General features: G+C 49.3%; 1 protein-coding gene across 2 annotated transcripts in view; it reads left to right on the top strand.

The window, feature by feature from the left end:
- The window catches only part of SORL1 (sortilin related receptor 1), a 157053-nt gene that overhangs the window by 21646 nt on the left and 114337 nt on the right, over nt 1-21070 (top strand). For both annotated transcript variants that reach the window (XM_028527464.2, XM_036013859.1), the window contains exons 3-6: nt 6507-6632; nt 12892-13053; nt 14586-14653; nt 19731-19911. In XM_028527464.2, coding sequence (XP_028383265.1) covers nt 6507-6632; nt 12892-13053; nt 14586-14653; nt 19731-19911 — 537 coding nt within the window. The remainder of the gene's footprint in view (nt 1-6506; nt 6633-12891; nt 13054-14585; nt 14654-19730; nt 19912-21070) is intronic.

Raw genomic sequence — 21070 nt, 5'->3', positions numbered from 1 at the left:
TGGACAGAAAAGCATGTTGTAGAGCTTTGGTCAGTCTGTGCTCTGGCCAGAGGAAGCTGCCTATCACATCAGCCTAAGGGCACAGTTGTCATATGTGAGTATAGATCTGATTTCTGGGAGGTCCCTCTGTGTCCGCTCCCTGAGTCAGATGTGCTTTGGGGTAGGTGAGTGAACTGGGGAAGCTACAGCTGGGGAGGGCAGAAAAAGGGCTGGCTATGCTAAAGCAGAGCCTTGCCCAGGGCGGGTGCTGAGCAGTGGCAGGTGGGAAGCCATGGTACCTGATTGCCAGCCACACTGGGCCCATGATTGGAAGTGGGGCTCGGCTTCATGGGGCAGTGACTTTGGCCTATCAATAAACGCAACCAGGGTGTGAGAGCACAGACGACAGTGTGTGGGCGCTGCTGGCCCTGTGAGAATCTGCAGGCACCTGGGTGTGTTCTGCATGGCCACCGTCCATAGGTGTCCCTTCTGAGTACAGGTGGTGGCTCAGTGCCCCACTGTTGAGAAAACCTTCTTTAGGCTTTTTGTGCATTCAAAAACTATTTGCCCAGCAATATTTTCTGTGAGATGCATAAAGACTATTAACAGTTGTTTCATGGTTTTCCTGGACAAACAGGAGGCCAGAGATACCACATGACTTGCATGAGGTGACGAGCATGTCTGTGGGACAGCGGGAGCTGATGAGACTTAAGGCCCAGGCTCATGTTTGGCATGTGAGGGTGCAGTGTTGCCAGAGTGACCAGCTGCCTGGGTTTCAGTACTAAAGTCCCATATCTCGGGACCGTCCTTAGCCCTGGGTGAGCCAGGATGGTTGGTTGCCTTGATATGGCCAGTCTGCCCAAACCCAGCTCTTTCTCTGCCTCAGTATTTGGATGTATATATGAGGAACCACTGCACATTTGAAGCAACACCCTGTTCTGGAGAGACATAGATGTTAGACTAAAGGGAAAGGAAATGTGACACCGAGCGGTAACAAATGGGTTGGCAGAGATCTCCTCCACGTGTACAAGCTGCATTAGAGAGTTGGCCGATGAAGCTGAGTTGTTCTGATGTGCAAAGTGAGTGCAGAAATAAATTGTGATTCAGGCAGCAGTTGCTGGTGTCAGATTGGGGACAGTCACATCTTCTTTAAAGAAGACTGACTGTGAGGCCCATTGGCAGTTCGGAAGGGAAAGAACCTGTAGAAATTAGCAACTGTGAGGGTTGGAAAGTGGCCAGCTTGTGGCTCTTCAGTCTGGAAAGAGGATGGGCCTGGAGGCTGGGATTCGGAAGTCTTGCTATCAAACCAGGGGCAAAAATGCATGAATCATGCCCTTATGAACCTGTAGCTGGCATGTGAACCTATAGCGGGTGTGTGAATATATAGATGGGGTGTGATCCTGTAGATGGTGTGTGACCCTGTAGCGGGGGTGTGAACCCGTAGACAAAGGGTGACCCTGTAGCCCCTGTGACTCTGTGAAGGGCGGCTCCTCAGCTCTGTCTTTATCTGTGTTAGGTCTGGGAGATGCAAAGAAACAATGGATGCTATTTACCCTGACCCCTCCCACCTCTTTGTGTCTGTTCTCTCCTGTTTTGGGAAGTACTCAGATGCAACACAATTGGCTGAAGAGCTGTCCAGAAATAGTGTTCACCACAAGATCAGGGTCTACCAGAGGGCACGTCGGGAATGGCAGGACTTGGTGCTCTTGCACCCAGAGTGGAAAGACGTTATGGCTGTTGCCCTTCAGGGTTGACTGGGAAGTGGGGCCAGTAAGTGGGTCCTCATTTAATGTTGTTGGTAGGTTCTGTGACTTTAGGCGAAAGACAGAATGAACCCAGTTTTACCATAGGCAAATTGATACAAACAGGTTGCCAGGGCATCATATCCACATTATAATGAAACAATGTTGACTGCAGTGACATTATTCCAGAAGCTGCTGCACTTCCTCTCTAGCAGACCTCGGCATCCCAGGCAGGGACATGCTGTCCAGCCGAGTGCTGGCTCTGAAATCCCAGTGCCTGGGTCTGCATCCTGGCTCTGCTGCTTGCTACCAGTCTGATCTCGGGAGACCAGTTTTCTCTTGGTTAACTCATCTGTTCGTGAGACAGTACTCATAAAAATCCCTGCTTCCTGAGGTACGTGGATCAGCAACTGTGGGTATTTTCTGGGAGCTGGGTAGAGATGCAGACTCTTGAATCTTGCCCCAGACTCCTGAGTGAGAACCTGCACTCGGACCAGCGTTCTGCTGGGTGATTCGCAGGCATTTTACAGTTGAAGCACTGGCACAGAAGTACTCATGATAGTGCCAGGTAGGAGATGTTTCCTGTACATTTTAGTCGCTCCTTTCCCTTCATCTCCCCCTCTTCCCCTCTCCTCTTTCTTGTCTTCCTTCTCCCTATTATCCTTACATGGTTTTGAAATAGAGGGAAAGTAATTTAAAACCATTCACTTCGAAGGACTTACCTTTGTAGGTAGCAGCTTTTGGCAGGTTAGCAACTCCTTCCCTTTTTATTTTGTTCCTTAGGGAGTAGTGAGCATCACATGGACATGAGTGAGGACTAATTAGTGCAGACAAGGTAACCAAGTGCAGGGTGCTGGCCCACATGCCCCAGCCATCCTGGGGGCAAGGCGTGAGTCTGGGGCTGCCATGGAGAAAAGACAGATGAGCCGGAGTGTGGCGGGCTGGGTGGAGGGTGCAGTGTGGGTGGTGCAATCTAGAGCTCGTGGGCCCTTGGCCCCCGGCACTGTCTGAGCAAAGGTAGGGCCAGTGGAAGACAGTGGGTCGCTGGACACAGTTCTGAGCTTGGTCTTGCCCTTGAGCTTAGGGTCTGTTTTAATAAAATAGAAATAAGAATTATTAGGATAGGATAAATCATGTTGGAATTATTTAACCTGGAGAAGGAAGGAAGGTTTGTGAGCAATTTGAGAGCCTTTAGGTGTAGGATGGATCTTTACATACTTACTCTTTAAAAAAAATTTTTATTGAATGTATCGGGGTTACATTGGTTGATAAAATCATATAGGTTTCAGGTATACGATTGTATAAAACATCACATATATTTGTGGGGGGGCTCCACTCACAGGCACCCCCCACCCCCCGCCACCACAGATGAGAATAAGTCTGCCAAGACGTGATCTGCTTGGGAAGGAAAGGTCTCAAGACCTTGGGGAGCAAAGGTCTCCTTTGATCTCTCAAAGGAGAAGGGCCAGGAACCTGTTCCTCAAAGGGCTTTTATTGGGTTCAGTTTGCACAGGAATACAGGTAAAGCTCATCAATCATTGTCAGGCAGCAAGGATCAAACAATAGATCACATTCAAAGAACTATGAGGGCTTATTCTGAGTCAGGGTCAGATAGCTAAAGGGCCATAAAACTTTGGGAAACAAACTCATTTTACTTTGGACCCTTATCGTTTAAATTGAGAACATTCTTAGCAAAGCAGGTTTCACAGGATTTTATGCATTTTTTTCTTAGGCCTGATCGCCCCAGGAACCTACCCTTTCCAGCACAGGGCCGCACCCACCTCCAGCATTGTTTCAGGCTTAAGTCAGGCAGGGGAAGTAAGGCAGCCAAGAAATTAGAAGACTTCTAGCAGACAGAATGAGGACTCAGGCTATGTCAAAGCTGAGAGATGAGGGTCCATCACCCCCTTTTTCTTTAGTCCCTCAAGTCCTTCCCTGAGGGTCCCTTCATGACCATGCCTGTCTTAGATTGTCCCTTCTTTGAGGAATCTTACCCAGCATTGGCTAACTAGTCATCCACCTGGGGCCAAGCAGGGTGAAGTAAAAGGTGGCAAAAGGGGTGCCCCTGCCAGGAAGATAAACTTTGTCTCCTTAGTGGCTTAGCATCCCAAGGTCTGTCACTCAGTCCTAGCCATGGGGGGTTATAGCTTCTGAAACTAGGCAGGGCAGTTCCCAACATATATTGTATCATGTGCTTACCACCCAAAGTCAAGTCTCCTTCCATCACAATTTATCCCCACTTCTTCTACTCCTGCCACCCCCTTTCTGCCTGGTAATCACCATATTGTTTTCTATTAGGTTTCTTCTTAATACCGTCACTTTTCCCCCAGGCCCCCAACCCCACCCCCTGTGACAGTTGTCAGTCTGTTCTCTGTATCTATGAGGCTGTTTCTATTTTTTTTAGTTTATTTTGTTCATTAGATTTTGTACCTAAGTGAAATCATATGGTATTTGCATACTTACTCTTGACTTCCATTAAGTAAGCAATCCAAAGAGAGAGTTTCGTTTATAGGTGATGGTTAAGGAGGAGCTTTCTGGTGTGAGGGCTGCTGTCCCTCCAGTGGGAAGGGCAGTGCGGGGTGGAGGTTCCCAGGCAAGCTGTGGACTCAGGAGACACAGCCTCACTGCTGTTGCTGTTGGCAGGTGGTCCTTCCACAGCCTGGCCTGAAGGTCTGGCAGGCACCTTCCTCCTCAGTAGAGAAGTGTTGCCCTGTAGGAGGTAGCAGTCTCCTCGGAGGCTGACTTGCCTGGACTTGGAATTGGAGGAACCTGTCGTAGTAGTTTTGTCACTTACGCGCTGTATGACCTTGGACCAGTTGTTCACTTTTCTGAGGCTTAGTTTTCCTCATCTCTTACTTTAGTCACTTAGTCACTTAGTGATTCATTGAATTTGCTCTTTCACTCATTATGGAACACAGTACTTACTCGCTCGGTGGTTCATAGTGGTATTTATTCATTCCAGATGTCTTCACTGAGTGCCTTCGGTGTTGCAGGTACTGATGGAGGCCAAGGTGAGAATAGCTCAGAGTTTCTGAAGATGAAGGATGTAATGTAAACAGAACAGCACTGTATTCTGAGGGATGTTTCCCTAATGTGAACTTGCTCTCTTACCTTGTGCCTAGAAGCCTTGTGTCTTCGGTGCCTGGTGCCTGGCACCTGGCACAGTGCCTACGTAAAGCCCTGTAGGCAGGGCCGCTGTGGGGCCAGTGGGTGCTGAAGGCAGTCCACTTTCTGGAAGGAATCTGGCAGCTTCCATTTGTCTTGGAATTTATCTGTCATCTTTCCATTTGCTCACCCAGTTCTAAGCAAGTTATTATTCGTATTGTATTCATCTGTCAGACTTGTTTTTAATCCTCTGATTGTATTAATTATATTTCACGTTGCACAGGTAGTAAAATCTAGGCACAAACTGTTGGATAGCCCCCATTCTAGCACCCTTTACCTGAGGTGTCATGGCTTTCTGGGTTTGGCTTTGGTGTGGGCAGCCTGGGTCGGCATCTTGCTGCTCACCAGCTGAGTTGCTTTGGAGTGCTGTATTTTTCGGACTATAAGACATCCCCCCCGCCAATTTGGGAGGAATAATGGTCATTAATGCTGCATTTGAGTTATGTTTACATTTACATGGCTGAAATATGTTATTTATGTTGTTAAATATTTTACCGCATTTTTTGTGCCTTATGGTCTGAAAAATACAGGTAATCTTGTAAGCCCCTGCTGTCTTCTCTGAGAATAGTTTTCATGTTGCATGTGCCAGCCTGGGCGGTGGTGAGCACTCCCTGAGCTGGTGTTTGGAAGACTTGGGACAGGATCTGGCACCCGGTGAGCATACATGGAACGGCAGGCCTGCTTAGGTTTTAATGCGGTGGCCACTGTGTGGCTGGCAACCGGAAGACACCCACCGGGGAGGTGAGGCCATCGGCATGTGAGTGGGTCCTGCTGCAGCTGTGTCTTCTCAGGGTCTCCCAGTGTGCAGGACCAGGGAGTGAAAGGGGTGCTGGTACCCATGCATTTCACCTCTGTGCACATTTACTCTCTTAACCCTCTATCTTTTCTATCTTTTGGGCTATTCTGTGGAGACCCACAAAGATTTTTTTTAAAGAAGATTTTATTTATTTGTAGAGAGTAGAAGGGAGGGAGAAAGAGAGGGAGAGAAACATCAGTGCAACAGAGAAATTGGTCGGTTGTGTCTCATACGTGCCTCAACAGTGGGGACTGAACCTGCAACCCAGGCATGTGCCCTGACCAGGAATTGAACCAGCAACCTTTTGCTATGCTGGATGGCACCTAAGTAGCTGAGCCATATGGGTCAGGGCTCCCACATGGATTTTCTTTTTTTGTCTTCTGGAGTGCTGTAAGAGCAGAACTTACCAGCACAAGGGCGAGGAATTAGATTACCTTTCGAGGACATTCCAACAGAGGACAAAACAAATTCTCAATCCTTGCCCCTCAGACATCCACATTCTCCCATCTGTCTGCCTGGGATGTAAGGTATGAAACACCTATCAGCTGTTGGGGGAGGTGGTTGTCGCTGGTCACACTCATTGTGTCTTCCTCGGCAGAGAGGCCTGTGGGCTGTGGGCAGTGGCACTCTCTGCTCCCACGTGCAGGGACAGACAGAGGTGCCCTGCTTCTGCTTTGCAGGCCACCTCTTCCTGTGCAGGGACGGGCTGGGAAACCATGTTCAGGCTCTGGGACAGGATCTAGTCAGGTGTCGGAAGGTGACAGGCCTTTCCACCACATTTCTCACCAACTCTTTTCCTTTTCCTTCCCTCCTCCATATTCCAGGTGTACGTGTCTTACGACTATGGGAAATCGTTTCGGAAAATTTCAGAAAAGTTTCACTTTGGTGAGGGAAATGGCAGTGAAGCTGTCATCGCCCAGTTCTACCACAGTCCTGCGGACAACAAGCGGGTAAGGAAGCAGCTGTGCCACCTGGGGTGACTTTACCAGACTGCGTTTTGGGAAGATGGTGGCACTTGGGGGCTGGGAGGTGGAGGGCTTTGTCATCTGGTAGCATGACTGGTAGCCAGTGGCTGTTTTACTGTTAACCTGGGAGCTTGTGACAGAGCACAGTTCTCCGGGTAAAATTATGCATAATCAAGCAGGCCAGGTGCTGGCCAGGCAGGATTCCTAGACAAACAGTGGCAGTTTAAAGCACAAAAAAATCTGCCAATGAATAACCTGCTTGACTCATAGGTGGCAAACATGTTACCCAGTCCCCTGGGACTTATCTTGCAGTCTTCCAGAGCGGCTGCTGAACTCGTGGCTTGCCTGGCATCACTGGTGTGTGTGCGCAAGTGTGCGTGCACGCATACACATGTGCTTGTGTGTGCATGCACATATGCACGTGTCTGCTTGTGTGCATGTGTGTGCGTCCTCCTCCCTCTAGCTTGTGCTGGCACAGGAAAGGACACCAGGCATTGTGTTCTCCCAGCTGGCTGGAGTCAGACCTGGAGGAAGGGGCCTTGGCCCCAGGGTAACAGGGAAGCGTGGCTGGGGTGCAAGAGTCAGCCCTGGCAAGGCTCCTCCTGTGAGGGAGCCGTAGCTCCAGCAGGACTGTTGTTTGTGATTGCTCTCGTCCCCACCATCACGGTCCCTAGCTCACTTCCAGAGTAGGATGGCCGCTTCTAAGGATGCTAAAAAATCCTTAGTGGCAAAAGCTTTCTGAGGTAAGGGTACTTGGTGGTCTTTGCTCACCCAGAAAGGGACAAGAGAGGTAGGTCCACAGGGTCCCCTGCTGTTCTGGCCTCTCTGGTTGCCTATGGTCTGTTGGCAGAGGATGTGTTCAGGATGCTCAGCCACTGGAATGGCAGGGACCAACCCAAACTGCCTGGGAGAGCTGGGTCCTGAAGGCCACCCTGCTGGGCTCAGTGTTTGCCTTTCAGTCGTGGGCTCTGGGGAGGTCTTGGGAAGAGGCCAGGCCACTGGGGCTTTAGAAAGTCCTCCTCTCAGGTTTCAGGGAAGTGGGACACAGAAGTAGTTTTCCTAAACACCTGGAATAGTCATAACTGGGCCTCACTGGTCATGCGCCAGCCCTGCCTGATGGTCTCCAAGTGGAGTGGCCGCCAGGGACAGACTCCTCTTACCAGATTCCCAGTGACAGAGCAGGTTCCCCCTGTGGTGAAAAGCACAGAAAAGGTGTTGGGGGGATTGGCCCTCTGGCTGCCCTGACTCCCCCACTGTGGCCAGGCTTGCGTGGCACCTGGTACTCACAGGCTCCTCTAATGAGATGAGGAGCCTTGCCCAGCGCTCAACTGGCTGCTTGGGCCCCATCTCCCTGTGGATAGGTCTCTGCCCCCTGCCTCCCAAGCATCAGGTAACACTGGGAGTACTCAACTTGTCAGGCTGGACCTACCCGCTGTTGTCATTGTTTTTGCACATTGTCCCAGAGCTAAAACTTGCTTGAGATGTGGCCCTGAAGTGCCACATTGTCTCTGTGGTCTTCCTCTCCTGCTGCCTCTCCCTCCCGCACCTCAGGGCACAGGGGCCCTCTCTTGTCACGGGTTGTGATCAGCCACTGCTGAGCCTGCGTGTTGGAGGAGTCAGAGACAGGAAAGGGGGTAGCATGCAAACCTCCTTCTAGTGGGAGGTTCGGTGCAGGGGGAGGGTCAGGCTTTCTGGGCATTAGGTCTGGAGAAGGAGCAAGATGGGGCTATGGCACTGGGGCGAGGGAGGAGAAACCTGGTACTGTGAGGGGAGAAGTGAGCTGTGTGCCTGCAGCACAGGGCTGGCCTGCCTTGGATGAAGCCCCTCTCATGTGTCTCGGGGTACAGCTGAATGTGATTTGGAGTTGGTGTGGAGTGTGAAGGGGGTTGCCTTCTTGGAGAACTTAGAGATGGCAGGACCTGGGTGTGGGGTGGGCTGGAGCTTTCTCTGCTGAGTTTCTTGCTCCCCTGAGAAGGCTGCGACCCTCCCCAGATGTCTCAGGAAGGAAGTGATGACTCTTACTGTGCTGATCTCTGTTACTTTTGTCTTTGTCCCTTGGGAGGTCATTGCTGCACCAGACCTGCCACTTCCTGAGAAGAATTGCACAAGCCTGGTGTTTTGCGGTCAGCAGGAAGGCCCTGGGCCCAGCCAGGTCGCCTATATCTTCTGTTTGGTGGGCTCTGGGGGGGCACGATGATTTGGAATGGCTGAAATGACTGTGAGCATGTATGTGCTCAGCACAGTTACAGTGTCACCAAAGGGCCACGTGAAGTCTCAGGGGTGTGTGCCTCTGGAAGGGGAAAGCAGGTGCTGGTGAGGTGGCCAGCTCTGGTCCCGTGACTTTGGCTTGTGGTGGTGATGGAGTGGCTGTGCGTCACCAGAGGGTGTGGGCCTGTTTTTGCCTTAGCATGCATCCCACTTCCTCCTTCTCTACCCGAGTGCTGCCTGCTGACCCGGGGGGCCACACAGGCCACCTGGCAGTCCCCTGACCGAAACATACAGTCAGGTGGTGTCGGGCTCTTTAGAAAGGCCACAACATGTGCCAGGCAGGGCTCCTGACCTCAGCACTGGTGAGGGCTGGCCTTGGAGAAGTGAGGAGACAGCTCTCTTTCCCTTGTCCGCCTCCCAGAGGGGTGCTCCTGAATCACTTCCCTCCTCACTGGCTGCATCCTCCTTTCGTGGTGCTATGCTGTCTGTCCTCCGGCTGGAGAGTGTCTCCTGTGCTTGCATGGAGGTCACTTCTGCTGCTGATTGTGTTATCTTTCCAGAGGTGTTTGCATACTCAGAGGGAGCAGCATTACACAGCATGATTTTCCTCTAAAATATCCTGTGTTTGCAGGTGGGATTGGAAGGCTGGGGTATATGCAGACACTCCTGAAATTGACTAGTTTAGAAAATGCCTTGTAGGTCAGCTCTGCTGGCAGATCTGTGTGGTCGGCCTTGAGGAAACTTGTAGCCAGAAAAGTGCAGGAACTTAAAAGCAGAGTAGGACATTCTGTGATTTCTTTGCATGTGCATGTGTGACAGGGTTGCCCACAGTGCTGAAGCAGCGCATGGCTGTGTGACAAACTGGAACCCACAGGCAGTTGGAGCTGGGGAACTGGGTGAGGTTAGAGCAGAGAAGGAAAGCCTTTACAGGGTATTCAGGGTTAGAGAATGTGGCTTCTAGCATGGCATGATTTCAGCGGCAAGAGCAGAGCTGGTGGGAGCCCTGGAGAAGGGGAAGGGCTTGTGTGGAGACTTCAAGGCCCAGTGTGTGGTTTCTCTGCAGGCAGGGCTGTGTCTTGGGGGAATGGGAGAATGGTCAGCGCTAAGGGCCTTCATGACGTCGGGCAAGCCCCTGTCTAAAGAGGCAGGGGCTTGCTTTTGCTTTGAAGACTGTAGGGAGCTGGAGGAGTCTTTGAGGAGGAGTCTTTCTTTGAGGAGTCTATGGTAACACACCTCTTTAGACAATGTGTCCTCAAAAGTAGGCAGGATGAATTGAAGGGAAGGATTTGAGAAGCATTGGAGGAGTGGGGCTGGAACAAGGTGTAGTGTGGATGGGACGTGGGACACTGGGAGGGAGAGACAATTGGGTTTCACTGGGAAGGCATCCACGAGTTCAGTGTTGGATGTGATGAAACATCTTGGCATGTCAAGGTGCAGATACTGAGAAGATGAAGAAAGTAGTGACATTGGAATTGCAGTGAGATGTCATGGTTAGACTGTCGATTTGAAGTTCGTAGAAATGCTATTGGAGGCAGCTGCTCAAACTGTGTAGAAGGATAAACCATGTTCTCAGTGAAGGAGGGAAGAGTGGTGAGGTTTTGTGGGGTTAGGGTGTGGACCAAAACAGGAGAGCCAGCAAGAGTCAAGGACAGAGGTGGCCAGTGGTGGGTGATGGAGGGTGGAGATGGGACCACATGGTAGAAGGCAAGAGAGGACAGGGTTTCCAGTCAAAGGAGTAAACAAAGAGAGAAAGCATATAAATGAGTCCAATAGTACAATGTAAGACCTATGAATTAAATTCAGAAAATGTTGTCTTTTGTTGGGAGAAAGGAAGTAAGAATTGATGAACAGTTAGAGATGGGCTTTGAACCAGCTGGACGTTGCTGTGAATGCTGCCTCCTCCTGGGTCACCTTGGGCAGTTACCTCCCTAAGCTTCAGGGGCCCCATGAGGAAAAGAGGAGGTGATGATAACAGCTAAGAATTGCATTGCTGTGAGTGCTAAGTGCACTAAATGAGGTAAGGCATGCAAAACTGCTGCTTAGAGCCTGGCACATAGCAAAGGCTCTTGAGAAATGTTAGCTATTATCCTGAACAGTAATAAATTCTATGACTGGATGCAAGGTTTTTAGATTCTAAAATGTGGAACTTCAGGAAGCCATGGGGTGGATTTTTTTCAAACTGATAACATTCCCTTTCCCAGCAATCACAGTGGTTTCAGAGCAGGAGAATGGGCTAAGTTATTTCTAAGGAACACTTTCATGCAAAAAATTACGATGGCACTCACAGGATCATAATTGTTTTCATGACATTCTGTTTGCTTAGAATAGTTTTTCTTCCTTTTTAAAGAAGATTTTATTTATTTACTTTTAGAGACAGAGGAAGGGAGGGAGAAAGAGAGGGAGAGATATATGAGTGTGCTGTTGCCTTTCACACGCTCCCTACTGGGGACCTGTCTTGTAACCCAGGCATGTGCCCTGACTGGGAGTTGAACCGGCGTCCCTTTGGTTTGCAGGCTGGCACTCCATCCATGGAGGCACACCAGCCAGGGTTAGAATAGATTTTCTTTCCAAAGATTGAGTATGTTTTAGAGGTAGTTTTACTCAGGCTTCCACGGAGATGAGAGTTTTACATTATATGATGTGGAGGAAACACAAGGGGAAGAACACACAGAACATCTTCCTGGGAGGTTTACAATGTAGATTTGGGGAGACAGAGTGCAGAGGACACGGGCGAGAACATATGAAAGTGACATGTGAACAAGTGCAAAGTGTTGGTGCCGAGAGGACCCAGAGCTGGAGCTCGACCTGGGTCAGGTGGAATCAGTTAGGGAAAGTGCTTTGGATTGATTCCTCTGGATTGTTGACTCCGAGGATCTCAGTGACTGGCTCCCCCTTGCTCTAGTTTCCAGTTCACATGGTCTACCAGGCCTGTGCCCCACCCCCTTCTGCTGTCTTCTGGGTATGGAGACTGTCAAGGAGACTCTGTGTGCTCTCAGGGCCTGCCATCACTGTGCCTTCCAGCCTCATTTCCTGATTGTCTCCTTCCGGCTCTCGAGAGCTGTTGTCACACCTGTGCTGTGTTTTTCCATCCTCTGTTTCCAAACACAGACTGCTCTTGGATTGTTCTTCCCCAGCAGTCTCACCTGACCATAATTTCTGACCTCCAAAACCATGGCTTTTCTGTAGTCTTTGCTTTCATAGGACTGACCAGGGCTTCTCATTTGATCTCACTTTCCCTCGAACTGTAGTTCTCAGTGGACACACCTCCACCCACCTCAGATCCACAGCTATTATGTGGAGGGATGCTGTTTTCACTGTGGCACCCCAAGTGCACGTTTGTTAGACTGAGCTGCCTCCACCCTGTCCCCTCAGAAACTCTTTAGTCTAGCAGTCACTTTCTAGCCAAACTTGTTCAAAGTCACCACTCAGCTGTGTGGACGCAAAATGAGGTGAGACTCTTCCTAGACAGAGCTGCTTCCTGCCGTGCCAGGGCCCAAGGTGGCCGGCCCAGGGGCAGCCCGGTTCCTAGGCTCCCCCTCACCTGGTGTAGTGTGGAGAGCGTGTAACTAATTTCCTTCAATGGGTGTAGCTCTAGGGATTTTCCTGGAATGGCACGTCAGAAGATGCACACCAGTTCCTCTGTGCGGCCAGCCTGGAGAATAGGACTTCTGTGTCCTGGCATTTCATAGTCACCCTTTGACTGTGACCAAGTGACTCACTAGGGAGTGAGCACACCTAAGTCATTTGAGAGTAAAAATTGGCTTGATCAACTTCATGACCTGGTGGACATGGTCTGGCTCCCTGCCAGCCCACCCTGCAGCCCTTCCTCCGCTGAGCCTTCACTGGCATCGCTTCATTGCTGGCAGATGATGAGAGCACTGTGTGGACAGCCTGATGGGTCCTTGGCCCCTCGCTGGCCTGGGGTGGCCCCTCACTGGCGCAGATGGCCCCTGCATGTACATGCACACAGATATGATGTGAGGGGCTTGAGTGGCTCTGGCCAGGCCCTGCTCTAAGCTCTCCTCTTCTCTTGCAGTACATCTTTGTAGATGCTTATGCCCAGTACCTCTGGATCACGTTTGACTTCTGCAACACTGTCGAAGGCTTCTCCATCCCCTTCCGGGCAGCTGATCTCCTTCTGCACAGTAAGGCCTCCAACCTCCTCCTGGGCTATGACAGGTCTCACCCCAACAAGCAGGTAAGAGAGCTTCCGGAACACGGTGGGCACCTTGAGGTTTCTGTTACACTCCGTCTGTGTGGACTTGGTGTCCTTTGCATGACCTCCCCCTGGCCCCCACCCCCTTCTCTCTCTCTGGCTTAGCCTTTGTAGCTGCTTCACTTCCTATGACTCAGGAAAAATGTATCCTCACGCTCTTTCAGTCTACATCCCAGCCAGAGGGCAGCATGTAGCACTTGGCAGGCCCTGTTCATTGAATAGGATGTGCTTTTTGGTGCAGATGCACCTTTGTTAGGGTCTGGAAATGAATCAGAGCCAGGTAGAAAGTCTGGAGTCAGAGCTCTGCTGGGACCTGTCACCTTTCTGTTGTGCCTTTTCTGTCCTCTGCCCTAGACATCCTGCCATTGCCTACCATTTATTTGAATTTACCATTACCATGATATTCTTTTTGCGTGTATGTGCACACAATGTAAATGTGTGTATTTTCCTCCTTAATCCAAATTTGAAGGAAAGATGAATGATGGGGAGACAGAACCTTAGTAGGATTTATACATCAGGGTAAGAAACTTGCCAAGTCAAGAATATTGATGTGGCCCTGGCCGGTGTGGCTCAGTTGGTTGGAGTGTCGTCTTGTAAACCAAAGGGTCACAGGTTGAATTCCTGGTTGGGGCACCTGCCTGGGTGCAGGTTGGGTCCCTGGTTGGGGTACGCTCTCACAAGATGTTTCTCTCACTCTCTTTCTCTCTCTTCCCCTCTCTCTGAAATCAATGAGCATGTCCTTGGGCAAGGATTACAAGAAAAAAATAATATTGTTCTGGTATAAACTTGTGAAACCTCTAGATCCTGCAAGGTTGGATTTAGGATGAGTCTTGAAGGACTTTGCTCAGAATAACCTTGGAACATTTGCATTTCTTTGCAGGTCCTTTAGCCCAAACATGATCTGTTTACCTTCACATGCCCTAGGGAGTCACCTAAGTGTGGGCGGGGGAGGTTTACCAGTGCAGGTGGATTGTTGTTATTTTTGGCCTCCTGCTTCTGGACACAGGGGAAGGGGGACCCCCAGGTAATATCTTTGGAAGTTAAGGGGCTTTGGCAAGTCAGTCACTCATAGTCACACCCTGTGTGTTCAGTTGATTCTCTGGTACTTCTCAGTTCTGTACGTGGTCAGTGTCCTCACCATTCAGCTTCAGCCATCGTGGCCATTGTCGTTTCTGAGGACACTATCCTAGGTGAGAAGTACCAAGTGCAGGCCTTTTGTGCTCACTGTCAGCCAAGGGCTGGTTTGAGTGAAACCCAACTTCCGACCCTCCATAAACGGAGGGCAAGTCATGGTCATCTCCCTTCCGGCTTTTGCTGAGACCGTAGTGACCAGCAAAGTGCAGGGTGTGGGTCTGGTCTTGCCTCCTGCCCTCACTGGCCTCGGCAGTTGGGGCGCCTGTCCTCCCGGACCGCCTGTTGCTCCAGGGAGGCCTTCAGTGGGGATGTGGCAGTGCCCGTTAGACTGGGCATGGTTCTCGCACCGTGACCGCTGCTCCTCGCTTTGGCCTTCGCAGCTGTGGAAGTCGGACGACTTCGGCCAGACCTGGATCATCATTCAGGAGCATGTGAAGTCCTTCTCGTGGTAAGTTGTGTCATCTGGGAAATGTGAGCTATGGAATCTCCTTTTCTCCATTCCAGCTCTTTCGCAGAGGCCAAGCCTGTCCTCACCTGAAGTGTGCAGCATTTGGTTCCGGAAGCACATGTCCCAGACCTGGGAACTAGACCTGTGAGGGTAGCAGATGCACTGGGGTGGATGAGGAAGGGAGTTCTTGGTGAGGGGGATGCAGAGCTTTTGCAGTTTCAGTCCCCCAGGGAACCGGGGAATCTTAAAGCTGTAGCGTGTGTGAGACTTTGTAAAGACCTTCAGTTTTATCAGAAGTGGGGATTTTTCTCTGTATAAAATCAACTCATTCATTCATAACATATTGTTTTGAATGTCTGCTGAACATAAAACATGCTAAATATGCTTTAGAGTATATGGAGTTGACTCATTTATGGATAGTTAGTGAGGAGATTGCAGATTAGGACGTGAGGAAAGACATTTGTGTGCATAGCACAGGTGCTGGCATGGCCTGAGGAGGCAGAGGCAGGAGTGTTCTTTGTGGAGGGTGGGGTGTCGACAGCAGGCTGGATGCAGCTGTGTGCAGGAGTATGGGGACAGTAGCCTGGAGTGGAGACGTGGCAATGTGGTGCTTGGGTGTAGTATGTTGGGTAAAGTTTGGGAAGGCCTGTTTGTATCAGAATCTGTAGTGTTTGAAAAAGGAGTTTGGACTGAATTCTGAAAGCAGTGGGGAACCATTGTAAGTATTTGAGAAGGAAAGTGAAATCAACAGAGCTTTTTAAAGTACAGTTGTTTCTTGTTCTAGTTGCTTCTGATCTTTTACTATTACAGGGACTCAGTATGTAACCTTGAGTACATGAATTTGTACATGTGCTGGCGAATATGTAGAATAGCTAGCTGCCTGGGGGCAGGCTTGCTGGTCAGCGGGTCATTTGTAGCAAACTTGATGTCTCCTGAATTACCTCTTGATCTTCACCATCACAAATCAGATCCACCTGCTTTCAGGTTCTAGTTGCTCAGTGTGAAAACTTGGAGTCCTCGTGGAGCCCATGTCTACTTCATGCTTCACGTTCAGTCCGTCAGACGTTTCTATTGGCCCCGCCATCAGCACAGACCCAGGGTGTGCTGCTCAGCTGCTGCTTCACCCCATGCCCCCGCCGGTGCCCGCCGGTGCCCGCCGGTCTTCTGGCTGGCCTTTCTGCCTCCACTCTTATCCTAATTCTCTGCACAGAGCCGCACTGATCCTGTTAAAAGTAGGTCAGATCATGTTGTTCCTCTGCTTTGAACCCTTTAATATGCATCATCATTTCTCTCAGATTAAATGCCAGGGTACATTCCTACCAGAAGAACTTTGCATTTGTTATTTTCTCTGCCTAAAGTGCTTTTACACTTTAGAAAATGTAAGAGCATTTTATTTAGAAAAATGATATAGTTTCTCATTCCTTACCTCATTCAAGTCTGCTCAAATAACTGCCCTAAATGTCCATAACTGCCCTTAGGTTTATCCTAAGGATCCTATACAATTGCAACTAATCTCCTGCCATTCCCAATCTGCTAAATCTGATCTGTTCGTTTTTTGCGTAGCACTTACCTCATTTTAATATGCTATTATTATGCTTATTATTTGTCTTCCTCTTTTACTTACTTTTTAAAAAAGATTTTATTTGTTTATTTTTAGAGAGAGGGAGAGAAACATTGGTGTGTGGTTGTCTCTTGTGCACCCCCCAATTGGGGACCTGGCCCACAACCCAGGCATGTGCCCTGACTGGGAATCAGACTGGTGACCCTTTGGTTCCCAGGCCGGCACTCAATCCACTGAGCCGCACTAGCCAGGACTGCACTTTTCTTATTATGCATGATTTTGACATCTTTTAACCTGCTTTATGTTCTTTTTTTATATCTTTTTTGCGACATATCTGTTCATGCCATTTACCCTTTTTCTGTTGGATTTGTAGTTGTATTGATTTCTAGGAACTCATATTATATTTGAGATTACTCCTTTGTGATATGAGATAGATTGACGGTGTGTTTATATATTCCAGCTTGTCATCTGCCTTTTGACTTGTAGTCCTCAGTAAAGGTCATGGCCCAGCAAGGTGGTGTTGGATACCGTCTGTGCTTTTCTCATAGTCTTGTTGGAAGAGGAATGTCTTTGTGAATGTCCTTAGGGGTTGAGGCTCATGAAGATGGAGCCTTGCAGCTGGTGTCTCCTGGCTCTGGGGGGCAGCCTCTTCAGAGAGGGCAGCTGTGTCTGGCCTGTTTGTGGTTTTCCTTGGGCAGAGGTTGTAGGGTCCTAGTGATATTAGAACCATGATCTCATCCCAGGGCAGCCCCCTACCCAGTTGCACTTGGATGAGATTTCTTCTTTCGTCTGCTTTATTTTTTTATTTTTTCTATTTTTAAATATTTTATTTTTAAAAATATTTTATTTATTTTTAGAGAGGGGGAAGGGAGGAAGAAAGAGAGGGAGAGAAACATTGATCGGTTACCTCTTGCACCCCCCGACTGACTGGGGATTGAGCCCTCAGTTAAGGCCTGTGCCCTGACCAGGAATTGAACCAGTGACCTTTCACTTTGTGGGGTGATGCCCAGCCAGCTGAGCCATACCAGTCAGGGTGTCTTTTGCTCTATTTGAATTTTAAAGAAATGGACGAATTGCTCTTTTTACTTGTTTGGGGAACCATACACTAAGAGGGCAAACCAGCTGGATTACTAAGAAAAGTTACTTCATATTTGAGAATTAGTATGTTGTGCCTTCTGCCTCCATTCAGACATGCAGCTATTTTAGGGATAAAGGACTGGCTTATTTTAGATAATTACCGATACGGTGTCAGGGAATTTTAGGCAATTTGGGGGATTTTCCCTGAGGATCATCCATTGTAAGTGAGAGTGTAATCTGACCTCTCAGAGTAACCCACACACTTCTGTTCCACAACACTTGTCAGCCTAACATCAGCAGGGCAGTGGAAAACCAATGATTTGTTTTTCAGAGCTGGATATTGACAAATCAGGACAGTTTGAGAGCTTTGGGGGAGGGGCCCCAGGCTGCCCTGTAGAGGTCCCTGAAGGATGGTCAGGGGGGTCAATGAGAGTGGTGGGGCCAGGTGAGGTCTGGCAAGGCTTGGAATTTGCAAATGAGGGCAAAGAGAAAGGGAAGTAGGTGTGAGTGAATGAAAGAAGTGGAAGGCTAGCAACTGCCAAGCACCCAGAACTTGTAGGGGAAGTGGTTCTCGGAAACAGAAGGCCGGAGTCTGATGACAGAGTTGGATTGGGATGAAAGTCATGTCTGTTTCAGATCTTGGCTGCTGCTTTTGGCTAAGGAGGAATAGTAGAGGTGAGCTCTCAAATCTGATTAAAGGTTCCTTCCTCTCTACCTTTTTAAAAATATCCAGCAGTCTCATTTTAATTTGCATATCGTTTAGAGGAGAGGAAGTGCTTTAATCAGTACTTCTAATTCTGGAAAAGAAGAGAACCTGCTGCCATCCCCCCACACAGGCACACAGAGCATCAGAGGATGATGACAGTCGTCCCCAGGTCAGGACCAAGGCCCCTGCTTGGTCCAGTGCCTGGTTACAACTCCGGGTTTTTGGGCCAAAGTCGTCGTCCCTCACTGTGAAAAGAGGCTCTTCTATTTTTCTACTCTGATCTTCCTTTCTCTTTCTTCCTCCTTTTTTCTCTTCTTTTCATTTATTCTTTCTTTTCTTTTGTTTCCCTTCCCATCTTTTCCCTTCCTTTCCCTTCTTTCTTTTTTCTTAGAATGTGCTCTTGATAGCACATCTTGAAGGAGTTTTATATCATATTTTCATTATCCTGAGAGCTGTTGTACAAGGATGGAACTTTCCAAAGACCTCTGCCTTTCCTTGGGCCATAGCTGCATCCTCATTCTCTTGATTTTTAGGTTAATTTCCTGCCTGGGGAATGGTCTGCCTGGCTTTGGTGTTCTTATGAGTGTCAGGAGCCTGGTACAGGTTAGCCATCCTCTCAGCTGCTGTGTGGGGTGCACCTGGGGATGAGGGGCAGCAGTTCAGAGATCTTCTCCCAGGTGGTTTGATCTCATCACACCACAGTTTTCTGTTTGGAATCATCTCTGTATTGATGGCCCACAGAGCCAGTGCAGCAGGGGTCCATGCAGGTGGGAGCCCTGCAGGATAAGAAGGGATAGAGATAGGACGTGGGTTCTGAAGGCCTCTGCACTGTCTAGGAAGCTCAGACAGGCTGTGGTGAACAACATAGTACTTTGTGACGTCATACATTCAGTGCAGGATAAAATAACAAGAAGCACTACTGTGTAAAGTAAGGAGACTGATTCAGAATCCTCCCAACCAAAGCAGTTTTCTACCTTTGTTTGAAACTCACATAAAGCTCATTAAAAAGGCTTGGACTTGAGTGCTGTAGAGATACATTGTCAGTGCTGGGAGAAGGAAGAGGGCATTAGGCCTCCTGGGGGAGGGGGGATGAACTTGGCCCCAGAAGATGAGCAAGATTCAGAGGTGCAGGCCAGCACAAATGGCAAAGAGACCCTGTAGAGGGATGTAGCACGGACCGGACCGAAGCACAGGGGAGGAAATGAGCCTGCATTCCTGAGGAGACCAGTATGTGCAAGAAGGAACTTGTGAAGGAGGCTCACAGGACGGTGAATTTGCACTGGATGGATCCTGGTTGCCCAGATCCGTGACAACAGCAACAGCCCCGAGCAGACAGACACAGGAAAGGGCTCATTATGCCTCCTTGTGTGGTTTCCTCTATTCTTCTCAGAACGCAATTCCTTGGAAAACACTCTCCTTCCCTCCTCTAAGGTACCTCACTTTGAGGCCAGAAACCTGCCTACAACCTCAAGCAGGACTTACTGATTTGAAAACATTGCATCTTTTATTTCTCCTTCTTTCCACCCTACTGAGGCTGGTCGGAGCTTGCTCTGAGAGGAAACCCAGGATGCTCTGAAAACAACAGTGACACAGAGTGCCTGACAGATGGCAGCTCCTTCCCCTCTGCACTGAGCTGAGGAGCCACCAGAGAGTGTGTCTGCCCCTGGCAGAACCTCCTTGCCCCCAGGGGTCAGGCTTAGAAAAGACGATAAACAGCTGTTTTTCTCTTTTAGGGGAATTGATCCCTATGACAAGCCAAACACCGTCTACATCGAACGGCATGAACCCTCTGGTTACTCCACCATCTTCCGAAGTACAGACTTCTTCCAGTCCTGGGAGAATCAGGAAGTGGTCCTTGAGGAAGTGCAAGACTTTCAGCTTCGGGACAAGTACATGTTTGCTACAAAGGTGGTGGTAAGTTTAAGGTGCTAAGAAGTAAACTGCTTGGAGTTTCCTTTCTGAGGTGTGGTGTTCTGTGATCCTGTGGGGGAGTTCACACAAGCAGGGCCCGATCGCCGGGCCTGGGGGAGCATGACAAGGGTGCTGCCACAGGCATCCTGGGAGGTCCAGGCCTGCAGGAGCCTGGACGCGCCCTCAGAGTGTCTCTAGGCCCTAGGGACCTGGTTGTTTTCCATGTATCCTTGACAAGCACATATTTCTTTGAAATCCAATGAAAAGAACTCAGGAGGGAGGGATGGGACTCAGTAGCATTTTTCGTGAACTTCACTCCCTGATTTCCTTTCAATTTAGGCCAATTTCTTTGTGAATTTTGACCCCGTGTTAACTTACGTGGCTCATAGAAAGTGCAGTCTTGGGCCAAAGGGAGTCAGTGCTCTAAGAAAAGCAGTCATTAAGCTTCTAGCTTAAATCTCAGCCTTTGGGAAAATTTTCCCTTGATTTCATGGGTGGGAGCCAGATGCTGAAATGGAGAGCTTGCTCATTGAAAACCGGGGTTGTCAATTATTTAATAGGACTTGCCTTACAAAGGTATCACATGGTAAGTGGCAACCACACTACCCTGTGCAAGGGAGAGAACCAGGCCCAGTTGGGGTAGGTGTGATGGCTGTCCTGGTGTTACAGAATGGACTCGGGTCCTATGGGGTCCCTTCGTCATTGCAGAGCTTTTACCTGCCTCCAGGGAATTGGAATTATGGCTCTCAATGCCAGAGTTTGGTGAGAAGGAAAGAAACTATTTATTCAAAAGTTATATAGACTTAGAGCAATGACTTAATGTCTTGTTTAAAATCTCAAAGTCCCTTAAAACACCCACAAATACACAGTCCTTCCTTCCCCCTTTGCCCTGGCAGGCCAGCCTTGGGTACCATGTCTTAGGAAAAAAAAAATTCTGCAGCTCACTTCTCCTGGTTCTTCCCAGTCATCTGTGCTTGGCTGTCAGGCCTCCTGCAGTTCCCAGCACCATCAGCTGTGTCACTGCTGTGATCTCCAGTTCTCAATCCAAACTCTTATGGCAACTCCTCAGGCACCCCAGCAAGAGCCCTTTCACCCCTTTCCTTCCCTGCAAGATATCATATTGTCTCCGTCCCTAGTTCTTCATTGTCTCTCCTGTTTTCTA

Source organism: Phyllostomus discolor, chromosome 13, assembly GCF_004126475.2.
Source record: "Phyllostomus discolor isolate MPI-MPIP mPhyDis1 chromosome 13, mPhyDis1.pri.v3, whole genome shotgun sequence".
Taxonomy (NCBI): domain Eukaryota; kingdom Metazoa; phylum Chordata; class Mammalia; order Chiroptera; family Phyllostomidae; genus Phyllostomus; species Phyllostomus discolor.
Note: the sequence above shows the minus strand (reverse complement) of the source record. Positions and strands in the feature narration are given on the sequence as shown.